Here is a 14,720-nt window from a genome sequence, read left to right as displayed (position 1 = left end):
GAGTGTGTGTGTCTGTGTGTGTGTGTGTGTGTCCACTCTCTAATTACAAAAATACAATGCTTCACAGACCAGAAGAAAGAGTGATCTCATCTTTCATCAAGGAAATTTATTAGCATAATCTAGGATTGCAGACCACATTCTGGGGGAATAAGTTGTATCATTTAAATTAAGGGAGGCTTTGTAGGCTCTCATTATTCACTTTCCTCTATCTTTCTTTTGAAGTCTTCCAATTATCTGAAGAAATCTTTTCTCTGGTCACTCAGCTAGACAATAAATTCAGTGTTTTCTCTCAGCCAATCATAAACCATATCTCATTCTTTATTCTTAGCACAACTTCAAAGGTCTGCCACTCACAGCCTTCCAAAATAATGTGGACAAAAGTGTTACTTAAGTCTCTTGAGGTTAGGGATTGCTTGCCTTTGTATTCCCCCAACAGCAACACTATCTGACACAGAGAGGGATCTTAATGATGTTGTGCTCTAAGCAATGCTTGATGAAATGTCTAAATTATAATTTGTATTGAAAAGAAAATTTGATAAGATATTCAATAAATCTTAGTCTTGTAATAGTATAGAAACTGAAAGACAAGCAAAAATAAACAAGAAATGGTCATTTTCTTCAGTAAAGTAAAACTGATGACACTACACCAATGTATATACTAGATTGAATGATGTTAAATGAATAACAAAAAAAAACAGTGAACAATGAGATAAGGTAAAGAAAAGATAATTACACCTGATGAATCCTGGATGCACACCTAGAAGGTTCACATCTTAGACACCATTTAGTATGGCCCCTTAGTTTCAGATATGAAAAAAATGCAAGACCCAAAGGTCACAAATGACCAAGGCCACACTACTAGCAAGAGAGATTTTATTCCATGTCTTCTCATTAAAAAGACAATTCGCTTTCCAGTAGAAAGTGGGATTAGGATAGGGAAGACTTAATGGAGAGTATGCCACTCAAAATTGGGATTTTAAACATGGTGAAAAATCAATGAATAATGATATGCCCGAAAAGAAAAGAGAGGAGTACATGAAAGCCATAAGCAATTAATGTGAATAAGGCCTAGAAGTGGGAAAATATATAAGCATTTGGGAAATAAGTGACAATGAAAATGATATGTTCCTTTGGTCTTTATTGCTTTCTTTTGTAGTGAAGTTGATAACCGCAAACCTACCTTGCTGGATGTCTCACATTCTGAGCTGGTGAACGACAACTGGAAATTTGGAAAGAATGAGAAAAGCCTGAGATATATCAAAAGATGTATCCAGAACTTTCCTGGATATTGTCTGCTTGATTCCAAGGGGAATCCTATATCTTGGAATGTAATGGAGGCAACCTGTGAACTGAGAATGGCCTATACTCTGCCGGAATATCAAGGCAAGGGCATGTTACAGGAGATGATGAATGCATATATGAAATATCTTCAAGAGAAAAACCTCCCTTATTTTCTTCATGTAGAAGACATGAATGAGAACTCCCACAAAGCAGTGAGACGCCTTGGTTTCCATGCCATGCCTTGTGATTGGCATGAGTGGAAAAGCACCCCAAAGAGATTTCAGCAGTTGCCCCATTTCTAACTCGGGTTGTGTCAGGCCTGAGTTGTACACTTGTAATCTATTATATCTTATTCTGAGACCAAGATACCCACATCTCAACCAAACTACAAGTTCAACAGTCACTCTTGGTCCTAGTCCCACTGCGGATATAGACAAAAGCCTTGTTCTACTCCATTTTCGATCTGATTCAGTTCTTCAGCATCTCGATGACCTGACCTCAGAAGAAAGTACGTCCGTCACCTGATTAGCTTTAGCATTACGACAGCTCATAAAAACCTAACAAATAGAGAGAGACTGAAATATTAAATGCATGCATTTCAGATGGCAATGCAATAAAGATCACATGTAATGATGTACCATAGACAGGCTAAAAATAAACTGGAAACTAAATAACCTGATTTTAAAGAATGAGTGGAACAAAGAAGAAATCATAGGAAAAAATCAATTATTTCATTCAAGACAATGGTAATAATGAGACAACATATCAAAACTTATGTGGTACAAAGTACTTATTGGAGGAAATTTATACCTCTAAATACTGACATGAATAAAATGGATAAAGAGGAGATCAATGAAGTGGACAAGCAACTAAAAAATGCTAGAAAAAATTTAAAATCATCAATTCAATACAAATTAAATACCAACTTAGAAATTCTGAAAATCAAATGGGAAAACAATAGAATTGAAATTTAGAAAACTATTGAACTAATAAATAAAACTGAGTTGACTTTATGAAAAGCCAATAAAATAAAGCTTTGTTTAATCTGATTTTTAAAAAGAAGAAAACCAAATTATCAGTACCCAAAATGGAAAGGGTGAATTCAACACAAATAAGAATAAAATTAGAGAAATGATTCAGAGCTATTTTTCCCAAACAATAAATTTAACTTAGATAAGTGAAATGGATTATTGCATAAAAATGTAAATTATCCAGATCTACAGAAGGGGAAATAAAAAAAAATTGAACCAAACATCAATAAACTCTCTAAGGAAAAGCCTCCAGGTCTATACGGATTTACAAATGAATTTTACCAAACTGTTAAAAAACAATTACTTCTAATTCTATATAAACTATTTGAACTATGGTGCTGATACCTAAACCACAAAGAGTCAAAATAGAGAATGAAAACTACAGACCAGTCTCTATGATGAATATTTAGGGAAAAATTTAAATAAAATATCAGCAAAGAGATTATAGCAAGTTATACCTAGGATAATGGACTATGAACAAGTAGAATTCATACCAGGAATGCAGCATTGATTCAATAGTAGGAAAACTATCAGCAAAATTTATCATATCAATAGCAAAGTTAACGCAAATTGCTTGGTTATCTCAATAGATACTGAAAAAGCTTTTGACAACATACAGCATCCATTTCTAATAAAAAGATTAGAGATCAAATGAATCAATGGAGTTTTTCTTAAAATGATAAGGAGTGTCTATCTAAAAACAATTAGCATATATTATAATTAATGGAATAAGCCAGAAGCATTTCCAATAAGATCTGGTATGAAATAAGGATGCCCATTATCACCACTATTATTAAATACTGTATTAGAAATGTTAGCTTTAGGGGCAGCTAAGTGATGCAGTGGATAGAGCACTGGCCCTGGAGTCAGGAGTACCTGAGTTCAAATCTGGCCTCAGACAGTTACTAATTACCAAGCTGTGTGGCCTTGGGCAAGCCACTTAACTCCATTGCCTTGCAAAAACCTAAAAAAAATGTTAGCTCTAGCAAAGAGAAGAAGAAATTGAAGAAATTGGAATAGGCAATGAGGAAATAAAACTTCAGACAATATAAAATACTTGGGAGTCTATTTGCTAAGGCAGACTCAGAAACTTTATGAAAATAATTACAAAACATTTCTCACACAAATAAAATCAGATTTTAATAATTGGGCAAGTATCAACTGCTCATGGATAGGTTGAGCTAATATAATAAAAATGACAGTTCTACCAAAACTAAACTACCTGCTTAGTGCCCTACCAATCAAAATTCCAAAACTTTAATGAGCTAGAAAAAGTTGTAAGTAAAATTCACATGGAGAAATAAAAAGTCAAGATTTTCCAGGGATTTCATGAAAAAAAGTGCAAAAGAAGATGGCTTAGCTCTACCAGATCTAAAATTACAGTATAAAGCATCAGTCATCAAAACTATCTGGTATTAGCTAAGAAACGGAGTGGTGGATCAGTGGAATAGACTAGGTGCAAAAGAGATAGCAGGAAATGATTATAGTAATCTGCTATTTGATAAACCCAAATAGTCCAGCTTTTAGGACAAAAACTCTCTCTTCAATAAAAAAACTTTTGGGAAAATTGGAAGTTAGTATAGTAGAAACATGGATTAGACCAACATCTCACACCCTATACCAAGATAAATTCAAAATGGATACAGGATTTAGGCATAAAAGACAATATTATAAACAAGCTAGGAGATCAAGAAATAGTTTACCTTTCAGATCTATGGAAAGGGAAGCAGTTTAAGACCAGGGAATTTCGATTACATTAAATTAAAAAGCTTTTGCACAGACAAAACCACTGCAACTAAGATCAAAAGAAATGTAGTAAATTGGGAAACAATTTTCACACCTAGTATTTCTGACAAATGACTCATTTCTAAAATATATAAAGAGCTTAGTCAAATTTATAAAAAAAGTCATTCCTTGATCGGCAAATGGTCAAAGGATATGCAGAGGCAATTTACAGATGAGGAAATCAAAGTGATCCATAGTCATATGAAAAATTGCTCTAAATTATTACTTATTAGAGAAATGCAAAACAAAGCATCTCTGAGGTACCACTTCACACCTCTCAGACTGGCGAATATGACTAGAAAGGGCAATGATCAATGTCGGAAGGGATGTGGGAAATCTGGGAACCTAATACATTAATAGTGGAGCTGTGAACTCATCCAATCTTTCTGGAGAGCAATTTGGAATTATGCCCAAAGAGCAACAAAAATGTGCATACTCTTTGATTCAGCAATATCACTACTGGGTATGTATCCTGAAGAGATGATGAAAAGGGGTAAAAACATCACTTGCACAAAATATTCATAACAGCTCTGTTTGTGGTGGCAAAGAATTGGAAATTGAGCAAATGTCCATCAACTGGAGAATGGCAGAACAAATTGTGGTTTATGTACATTGTGGAACACTATTTTTCTATTAGAAACCAGGAGGGATGGGAATTCAGAGAAGCCTGGAAGGATTTACATGAACTGATCCTGAGAAAGATGAGTAGAACCAGAAGAACATTGTGTGCCATAACAGCAACATGAGGTTGATAAGCAAACTTTATGGACTTGCTCATTCCATCAGTGTAAAAATCAGAGACAATTTTGGGGTATGGGCGATGGATAATGCCATCTGTATCCAAAGAAAGAATTGTGGAGTTTGAACAAAGGCCAAAGATATTATCTTTAATTTTAAAAAAAGTCGTTATCTTAATATATAATTTTGCTATCTCTTATATTTTTCTTCCTTAAGGATATGATATCTCTCTCAACACATTCACATTAGATCAATGTATAGCAGGGAAACAACGTAAGGACTAACAGACTGCCTTCTGTGGGGAGGGGAAGCAGGATTAGGGGAAAAATTGTAAAATTCAAAATAAGTAAATAAATTAATAATAATTTTTTTAAATGGGCAAAGAAAGATTTCTATCCAGATTATTTAACTGATAAAGATCATTTATATAGTGCTTACTGTATGCCAGGCATTAGAGTTAGCACTTTACAGATACTGTCTTATTCAAGTTTCACAACAAGCCTGGGAGAAAGATGTTATTATTAGCCTTATTTTACAATTGGGGAAAATGAGGCAGAGAGAGATTGAATGACTTCCCCGGGATCAACTAATTGGTTATTGTCCGAGGCTGCATTTGAAATTGTCTTCCTGACTGAAGACCCTTTTCCCCTGAATGACACACCTGCCAATTCGACAAATATTTATTAATCCAAACATATGATTAACATCACACTAAAGAGACAAGTTGTTTTCCCTAAAATATTCATAGCTTTTAAGGCATAAAAAAATTAGGGACTATCTTTTGCCCCTTATTTGTATCCTTACTGTCTAACACAATTTAGCATAGCATAGCATATAGTAGGCACTTAATAAATGTTAGCTGATTGATTGATTAATTAAAGTAGAGGAAATAATCTGTTTCTGTCCAATCTTATTTCAAAGAGTAATCAAAGTATAACCCAGTTTCTGGGGCGGCTAGGTGGTGTAGTGGATAAAGCACCGGCCCTGGTTCAAATCCAGTCTCAGACACTTAATAATTACCTAGCTGTGTGGCCTTGGGCAAGTCACTTAACCCCGTTGCCTTGCAAAAACCTAAAAAAAAAAAAGTATAACCAGTTTTTTAAAGTGCCATTGGCTCTGACCTTTGCCTCATTCTCTTTTATTGTAGGTGAAATGATTTTATTTGCGACATTTTTGGCATCCCAAAAGGGAATAGCAATGCCTGGATCTCAACCTCTGCCACAGTTGAGCCAAGTGAATTCCTTCATAAAAATAGCTAGATAAATGTTTTTTCAACATAAAGAAGGTTAACTTTGAAAAGGAGAAGATAATTTCCTCTCCAATGTTATCCTGCTTCCTGAAACCTGTGACACTCTACAATAAGGAACATATTTTGTCAAGTTGTTTTTTGGGGTCTGATTACCTATAACTTAACAAAAATTACGTAATTGTAACCAATTCTAATTTCCCCCAAACTCTTAAACAAATTGGCATGAAATGTGCATTTGTAACTATTACAAAAGAAGGATGGGGGTTAGTAGAGGAATTCATTAATATAGGAAAGAGAGTAATGTTGTAGGGGAAATTAGAGAAGTTAAGAATGAGTCAAATAGTAAAGAAAGTTATAGTCCTTGCACTGACACAAAGTAGATTCAGGGTTTAAAAATTAAAAAAGTTCCTGTAAAGGATGAGGAATACAACAAAATACTAAAAATTTGTTTTTCCCTTGAAATTAGGACAGTGCATAGAGAAATAGCTTTGGAGCAGGAAGTCCCAGGTGAAAAACTCTGTTTACTCTTTGACCTGGCAATGCCACTACTAGGTCTATATTCCAGAAGAGATGAAACACAGGACGGAAAAGGATCTATATGTATAAGGATGTTTATAGTAGCTCTTTTCTCTTGTTAGGGAGCTGGAAATTGAGGGGATGCCCATCAGTTGGGGAATGATTGAATACATTGTGGTATGTGATTAAAATGAAATGCTATCCTGTTACAAGAAATGGTGAATTGGATGCTCTCAGTAAAAAGCATACATGAGCCGATGAAATGGGAAATGTATTATACACAAAGCAACAGCAATTTTTTTAAGATGTTCAGCTTACCTCTTCTCATCAATGCTATTACCCAAGAGAACTCTGAAGGACGTATGATAAAGAATACTATTCATTCCAAAGACAGATTTGATGACGGTTGAATCTATTGAAGCACACTTTTTTAACTTTAGGGTTTTTTTTGAGGTTTCTCTTTTTTCAAGGGGGCTTATTTTTACTTATGCAACATAATTATTGTGGTGATGCTTTTTATGACTACACATTTTTAACCTATATCAAATAACTGGTTTTCTCAATAATGGGAAATGAGATGGGAAGAAGGGAGAGAATTCAGAATTAAAGTTTTTAAAGTGAATGCTGAAGCTTGTTTTAGTTTGTACCTGGAGGTAAAAAAAAAAGATAACATTCTATATCTACTTGAATTGAAACCTAAATAATTAAATTTAAAAAATAAACTTGGAGGGGGAATGTCACTAGGGAGATTGACAAATTCCCCAAACCTGACTTTAGGTGAATGCTTCTTTGTTTTATCTGTACTCCTCTATCTTTTTTTTTCACTAGCATTTACTATTGTCAATCCAAATATATTTAATACAGTGAGGGAAAACCAGAACTGTGATTGTTATTATCATGGTCTCAGTCTCATGTCATTATTAATTTGGTAATTTACATTTTCAGAATTCTCTAAATTTTACAAAGGATTTTCCCCACCAGGACCCTGGGAGGGAAAGAATCCTTGTGTTCTTATTGCCATTTGATGAGAATACCAAGAACAGTGAATCCAGAGAAATGATCAAGTTTATAGAGCTAGGTAGTGCTTAAACAGAAGAATAATAGAATAAATATATTAATTATATAATAATATAATTTAAATCTAATATAATAGTAATAGTAATACTGATGATGACTATTATTTCTCTCAGGCTTTAAGCTTTAAAAAAAACTTTTTATAAATATCTTATTTTATCTTCATAACAATCCTAAAAGTTCAGTGCTGTCATTGATCCAATTTCCAGATGAATAAATGAATGAATGAATTAAAGCTGTTTTATACTACATGCCAATCACTTTGCTAATCCTTGAGACACAAACACAAAATCCAAGACAGGCACTTCTCTCAGGGACCTTACTTTGTGGTAGAGGGAAACAATATATTTGGGAAGTGTTAGGCCAAAGACAGAGGGAAATGTCCCATGGTCTTTAGGATACAATAGCAAGATAGAAATACCTTTTTTATTTGGAGTTCTATCCATCAAGTCACCATTACTGAATGTCTTCCTACTTGAGGCCCAGTGCTCTATTCCTTGGCTCTTCATTGCCACCATGCAAGCCTGCTTTCTGCTCCATTTTTCTCTCTGTCTCTCTGTCTCTCTGTCTCTCTGTCTCTCTGTCTCTCTGTCTCTCTCTCTCTCTCTCTCTCTCTCTCTCTCTCTCTTTCTCTCTCTCTCGTTTCAGAACAATATAACTGGAGCATCCTCTTATCCACCAACCTGGAAAGGAGTGACCTGAAAACAAAACCTTAAGGCTAAGTGAGGTTGGTAAATAGAGTGACAACATTGCCACAGACTGTTCCACAGATGGCACAAAAGTGGAATCTGTCACTGAAATAGCCCCAAAGTACAAACATTCAGAAGACAATGTTGATAAGGTACATGGAGAACCTAGTGATGAAGAGAATACCACACTGAAGAACAATGAAGATATTCCAAATGCCCTGCAGAAATAACCAGAGCAGCAGATGATACTGTCCATAAGTGGCACTAGTAGGGCATATGTGAACTTTGACAAGTCCTAGAAATATGTGCTGAAATTTTTCCATTTTCTTACTATATTTATCAAAATTGAAAAGAGTTAGAAGAATATACGACAATACAACAAAAGCACTGACCAAAAATGTTTCACATTTTACATTTCTATGATGGATAGATAGACAAAAACATTCATTCCAATTATCTTCACAACGAAGAGGGCAATCTGTGGGTCTATGGCATTAAAAGAGTGATGTGTATAATGTGTAACAATGGCAGATTTCTTTCCTGAATGAAAAAGATATTCAAAAACAAGCTAAACACAGAAAACTACCTAGGGAAAAAGTAGCAGACCAAGAAGCTGAGGTTATTGGTGATTTAAAATAAAACCAATTGATCATAAAAACATGAACAGAAAAAGTAAGAAAATGACCTTGCAATGAAAGTCCAATTCAAAGGAAGAGATTAATTCCTTTGATACAACACAAGAAGGTGCAAGGTTGATCAGTCTTGATGGCAAGTTTTTAAGCCAGAGAAGAAAAAGGGAGGCAAGAAACTAATTCCTTCAGGATCTAAGTCAGAGAAAAATAAGTTCTATATTGTAAGCATTATAAGCATCGCAGAAATATATCACTTTTTCCAGGGAAAAAAAGTTAATCAATAATTTCTTTAAGAAAGAATCCAAGTGTACAGAAAAAAGGTGACATTGAGCAAATAAATCTACATCAAGAAGAATTTCCCAAATGATCTGAGGATGCCAGAACATCCAAAGGCTTTAAGAATTGCAAATCTTTGCAAGGAAACAATGAATTGAATTACTCCTTGATTACTGACATCATTCCTGATTTGCTGTTTCCTAGAGACTGACTGAAAAATCTGTTTACATTAAAATCAGTAAACAATAGAAGGGTAAATAAATTTTATTCTACCTTCCTAGTTCTTATGTTTGTGTATTTTTTCACATGTTGCCACAGAAATATGTTCTGCATGTCTGTACATATATTACCTACATCAAATTGCTAAGCTTTTCAATGAGAGGGAGAAAGGCAGGAAGGTAAGAGAGAATTTGGATCACAATTGTTTTAAAAAATATATAAAAAATTATTTTATTTGTAATTTGGAAAATATTTTAAAAATTAAAAGTAAAATAATAGTCTTTGATGTCTTTAGGACAAAGTTTCCTCCTCAAAGCCTCCCTTAAGTTCTTTGGAGCTAGTTCACTATTTCATTTTGAGATTGAAAATTTTAAGATCTCTAGCTGATGTTCTGATTATTATAATGTCTTACATTTTTGTAGATAATTATTTATTTCTTTTGAATTCTTCAATTATACATTGACGATTTTATTTTTGTTTTTGTTTTTAGGAATTCTACTTCCTCTGACTTGTCTATGGTTATTAAGCATAAATGGCAGAATCTGAATCTAGATCTTCTGGTTTCATATGTTCAGGAAAGTCTCAGCAAGAAAGTGATCATTTTGGAGTGGGGTGTTGTGTCCACTGTACCATCTAGATGCCAATAGGAAGAGATTTTTTTTAAAGGGTTAAGGGGTGGGGGGGATAGGTTCTCATGGAATCATTGGCAAAATTGGGTTAAGGCTACTTATTCCTTCTGTATTTTCACCTCTGCCTCAGAATTTTTTCACCTGACACTCCCTCACTCCTTAGTCTACAAAAGGACTTCAGTTTCATTTCTTTTTCAGAGCCTAGCAAATCTGTTTCCCAGAATTACACACCCTACATCCTATTCATCCAAAGGATTGGGGAACTTACATCCAAGTTCCTGGATGAGTTCCCTCCCTTGCTTCTCTCTTTTCTTCTCTTACCTTTCTCACACCTTTCCCTGGAAGGTCAGACTATAAATGAATCCTCCAGAGTCTTAGGAGCTGAGATCCAGATGTCATCACTAAAGCTGAATTATTTTGAGCACCCCAGTAGTCACTTGTCTCCTGAGCTGAGGCAATGTGGAGCAAACATCAAGCAATCAATCAATCAATCACTCAGTTAATTACTCTTATTAAGATTCTGATGTTATCCTGGTACTATGCTCAGCATCGACAATGAGTCAGCATTCAATGGAAGCCTTCAGATGGAGACTGGAAGACAAAATTTTCAGGTAACCTGTGGCAGAGATGTTTATATAGTTTATTTCCAAGGATCTTTGGACTCAAGGATCTCTCACGTGCCCTAGCTCTTCCTCCCTTTTCAGTCCCAGTATTTTGTGATTCTGTGAAGCAGATTGGTAGTAGAATAAGATCACAGGTAACCTGCTAGGGAGCAGATGCTAGAGTTTGGCAGAAAGGAGTGGGTTCAAATCCCACCTCTAACATGAACTAACCACCTACCAAGAAGCAAAACTTTTAAAAATCATTTCCTCCCCAGTCTAGGTTGAGGTTCTTCACTTTTTTAAGAGATCATGGACCCCTTTGGGAGCATTCTGGTGAAAACTATAACTTATTTTCCAGATCAAGTGTTTAAAAAAAAAATAGAAGAAAATGCTTAGGGTTACAGAAGAAATCAATCATATTGAAAGTGTACATATTTTCATGCATATTCTTTTGATTCTGAATTTTTGCAAGGCAATGGGATTAAGTGATTTGCCCAAGGTCATACAACTAGGTAAATATTAAATGCCTGAGGTCACATTTGAACTCATGTTCTTCTGACTCCAGGACTGGTGCTCCATCCACTAGGCTACCTAGCCACACTGAATATTTATTTTTTTATAAAAAATATTTGACTGTTACTCATAATGTGAAAGGAAACACAGACCAAAAGCAAGAAAAATAAAGTAAATGAAAAGGATGCTTCAATCCACATTCAGATTTCACTAGTTTTTTCTCTAGGAATGTATAACAATTTTCATAATAGCACCTTCAGAATCATTGTATTGTTAAGTATTGATAAGTAATTCATAGTTGATCATCATACAACATTTCTGTAACTATATACAGTGTTCTCCTGGTTCTGCTTATTTCATTTTGCCATTTGATGTAAGCCTTTTCAGGTTTTTCTGAGATCAACCTGATCATCATTCTTATAGCCCAATAGTATTCCAAGACAATCATATACCAGAACTAGTTCAACCATCCCCCAAATGATGGACATTATTTCAGTTTCCAGTTCTTTGCCACCAAAAGAGTGCTATAAATATTTTTGTACATATAAGTTCCTTTTATTTTATTTTTCATCTTTTTGGGATGAACATAGTAGTAGAATTGTTTAGTCAAATAATTTGCATGGTTTTACAAGACTGCAATGATGGACCTTTTGTCTAACCAGCATTGGTGTTTTTGTGGGACTATAAAACATCATTAGAAGGTATCCCCATTGCACACCTGACTAAATAAAGAATTGAAAGTTTATTGAATCCAAGAAGACCTGATCACTAATCCCTGGAAGAGGTCTGAATACTTATAACAGAAACTAATTAATTGTAATAACTATCATACTACTTTACCCCCTGCTTCTAAGATATCAGGACAATTTTCCTGTGCAAATTCTTTAAAAATGAAGTCAAGGCTCTTCTCCTGTTCATGATGTTCATTGTCCAATGCTTTTTAAATTGTCTCTCCTGGATCTATTTTCCAGATCAGTTGTTTTTTCAATGAGATATTTCACATTTTCTTCTAGTTTTTCATTCTTTAGGTGTTGTATTATTGTCTCTTGATTCCTCGTAAAGTCATCAGCTTCCTTTAACTCCATTTTACATTTGAAGAAGTTGTTGTCTTCAGAGAGCTTTCTTATCTCCTTTTCCATCTGCCCAATTTTGCTTTTTAAGGTATTCTCCTCATTAAAATTTTGGACTACCTTTTTCTATTTGGTTTTTAACATGTTCTTTTCTTCAGCATTTTTTTGGATCTCCTTGACTAAGCTGCTGACTTGGTCTTCATGTTTTTCCTGCAACTCTCTCATTTCTCTTCCCAATGTTTTCTCCCTTACTTGATTTTCAAAAAGTTTTTTGAGCTCTATCATGGCCTGAGCCAAACTCCTATATTTCTTGGAGGCTTTGGATACAGAAACTTGTATTTTCTCGTCTTCTGAGTGTATGTTTTGATCCTTCATGGGGACCAAAGTAATTGTCTATGTTCAGGTTCCTTTTTCTGTTTACTCATTTCCCCAGCATGTGCCCTGGTTTTGGGGTGCTTCCCAATCTTTTGAGTATTATTGGGACATCCCTGCTAGGACCTCAGTTCCTTCAAGGTCATATGAGAGGTTCTGACTACTCTCCTGGACTGTGCTCTGATCTGTGGATGACTATAAGCATACTCCTCTGCCCTGAAGCTATGAGGATGGTCCCTGCTCTATGGCAATGGGGGCCCAGAGTGTAACCAAGGTCTAGATATAGAGAAAGCACCAGAGTCCTGTCTCAGGGACAGAGAAGAGAACTCAACAGTCTCCCCTACCTCCTTACTTTCTGTGGACTATGCACGCTGTGAGCAGCTGCCAGGTAGCTACCTGCTGGGTGACTCTGCAAGCCTGCTTCTGTTTTCTGGGATCTGGGCTATGCTTAGGGTTATAGCTATTCTGATGACTGCTGCTGTGCTTCCAGTGAGATGAACTTAGCTGCACTAAAGCCCCCTCCAATCCCATGGAACATAGTCTTCCCAGGATCTTCCAGGTTACCTTGGCCTAGAGAATTTTCTTACTGGATCTTTCTGTGGATTCTGTCTCTTGAAAATTTAATTAGAGTCATAATTTTAAGGGCTTTGGAATATTTTGGAGAGAGCTCCTAGGAAAGCCTGTCCTCATGCCACCATCTTGGCTCCAGCCCCCTGGACTTTGCTGTTAATGGAATTAAATGCTGCCTTCTTAGAAGTGGATGAACTTTCCTGCTGGCAAACTGTGTGGAGTTCTCGTTTTTCATTTAGCAGTTTCTATATTTTTCCCATAATTTTTCTCAAAACAGTCTTAGTGTTTGTGAATCTTCTGTCCCAGATGAACAAATGCAGTGCTGTTCACCAGATCTCTGAAAGTTGTCCACTCCTTTTCTGCTCCACTGTTGTCAACTGTGTGTTGGCTCAATTTCCTCTCCAAGTTAGCAACAAACTGTTGCCTCTCAGAAAGACACTCTTGACATTAATTCTTCTAGTATTCATTTTGTCTTGGGGCTGCCACTTTGGTTGAGTATGAATATTTAGCTTAGAGAGGATGAGTCTGTGATCAGTCTAGTACTCTGCACCACACATTGCTTTTGTCACTCTCACATCCTGTCTGTCTCTTCTCCTAACAATCACATAGTTTAATAGATGCAAATGTTTACTATGAGGGTGCATCTAAGAAATTTTATTGCATTTAGGTAAATGGAAGACAGTGTTTGTGATGAGAAGATCATGAGATGCACAAGCCTTCAGTAGAAGGTGACCATTGCTGTTGCTGTTTTCAACTCCATTCCTCCCAAAGACTCCCTGCCATGTCTGGTAATCAGAGTCTACTCTAGCATTAAAGTCACCTAGAATCATAAGCTTGTCCTCTTTTGGTATATTGATGATAAGGGTCTCCAGGTCCTCATAAAATTTTTCTTTAACTTCTTCATTGTTTGTCATAGTGGGAGGATAGGCACTGATGATGGTGGCATGGCATTTTCCTGGAAGGGGCAACCTTGTTGTCATGAGCCTGTCATTCCCTCCTTTTGGTAGGTTAGTTTTGATTACAAAATCTACCCCAGCTTCATGGTGTTTCCTTTCACTGGTCCCACTCCATAAAAATGTGTATGCAGCTTTGACTTCAGTAGGCTGGCCTTCATTTGCCAGCCTTGCTTCACTCAGGGCCACTATTTGGATATCACACCTGCTGAGTTCTCTCACAAGAGCTATTCATCTTTCAGGTCTATTGGATTTGTGTTACCTATGAGTGTGCACACATTACACACACTGATGATGAGTGGAATCTTCTTTGAAGGAGTTTTTGTAGGATTTTGTGGGATTCTCTACCTGCCTCAGTAATCAGGCCAGGGTTGGGTAAGCAGACAATCTTTCAGAAACCTTTTCTAGTTCCGTCCTTGCATCAGCAGGTGAGCAGTGCAATCCTTAAAAGGACCTCTCAGTCATCTAGGAGGCTGCCAAATCTCACCATTGCTTTCATTGGGAAAATGACCCTGTGCTCT

At 35.8% G+C, this 14,720-nt stretch overlaps 1 protein-coding gene and 1 pseudogene across 1 annotated transcript in view; both read left to right on the top strand.

Annotated features, from left to right (window-relative positions):
- The window catches only part of LOC141519008 (glycine N-acyltransferase-like protein 2), a 27,515-nt gene extending 19,937 nt beyond the window's left edge, over nt 1-7,578 (top strand). The window contains exon 6 of the mRNA XM_074231443.1: nt 1,157-7,578. Coding sequence (XP_074087544.1) covers nt 1,157-1,583 — 427 coding nt within the window. The 3' untranslated portion in view covers nt 1,584-7,578. The remainder of the gene's footprint in view (nt 1-1,156) is intronic.
- LOC141519487 (uncharacterized) overlaps nt 6,858-14,720 on the top strand; it is a 23,638-nt pseudogene continuing 15,775 nt past the window's right edge.

Source organism: Macrotis lagotis, chromosome 3 (assembly GCF_037893015.1).
Source record: "Macrotis lagotis isolate mMagLag1 chromosome 3, bilby.v1.9.chrom.fasta, whole genome shotgun sequence".
NCBI lineage: Eukaryota > Metazoa > Chordata > Mammalia > Peramelemorphia > Peramelidae > Macrotis > Macrotis lagotis.
This window is presented reverse-complemented; position numbering and strand designations above follow the sequence as displayed.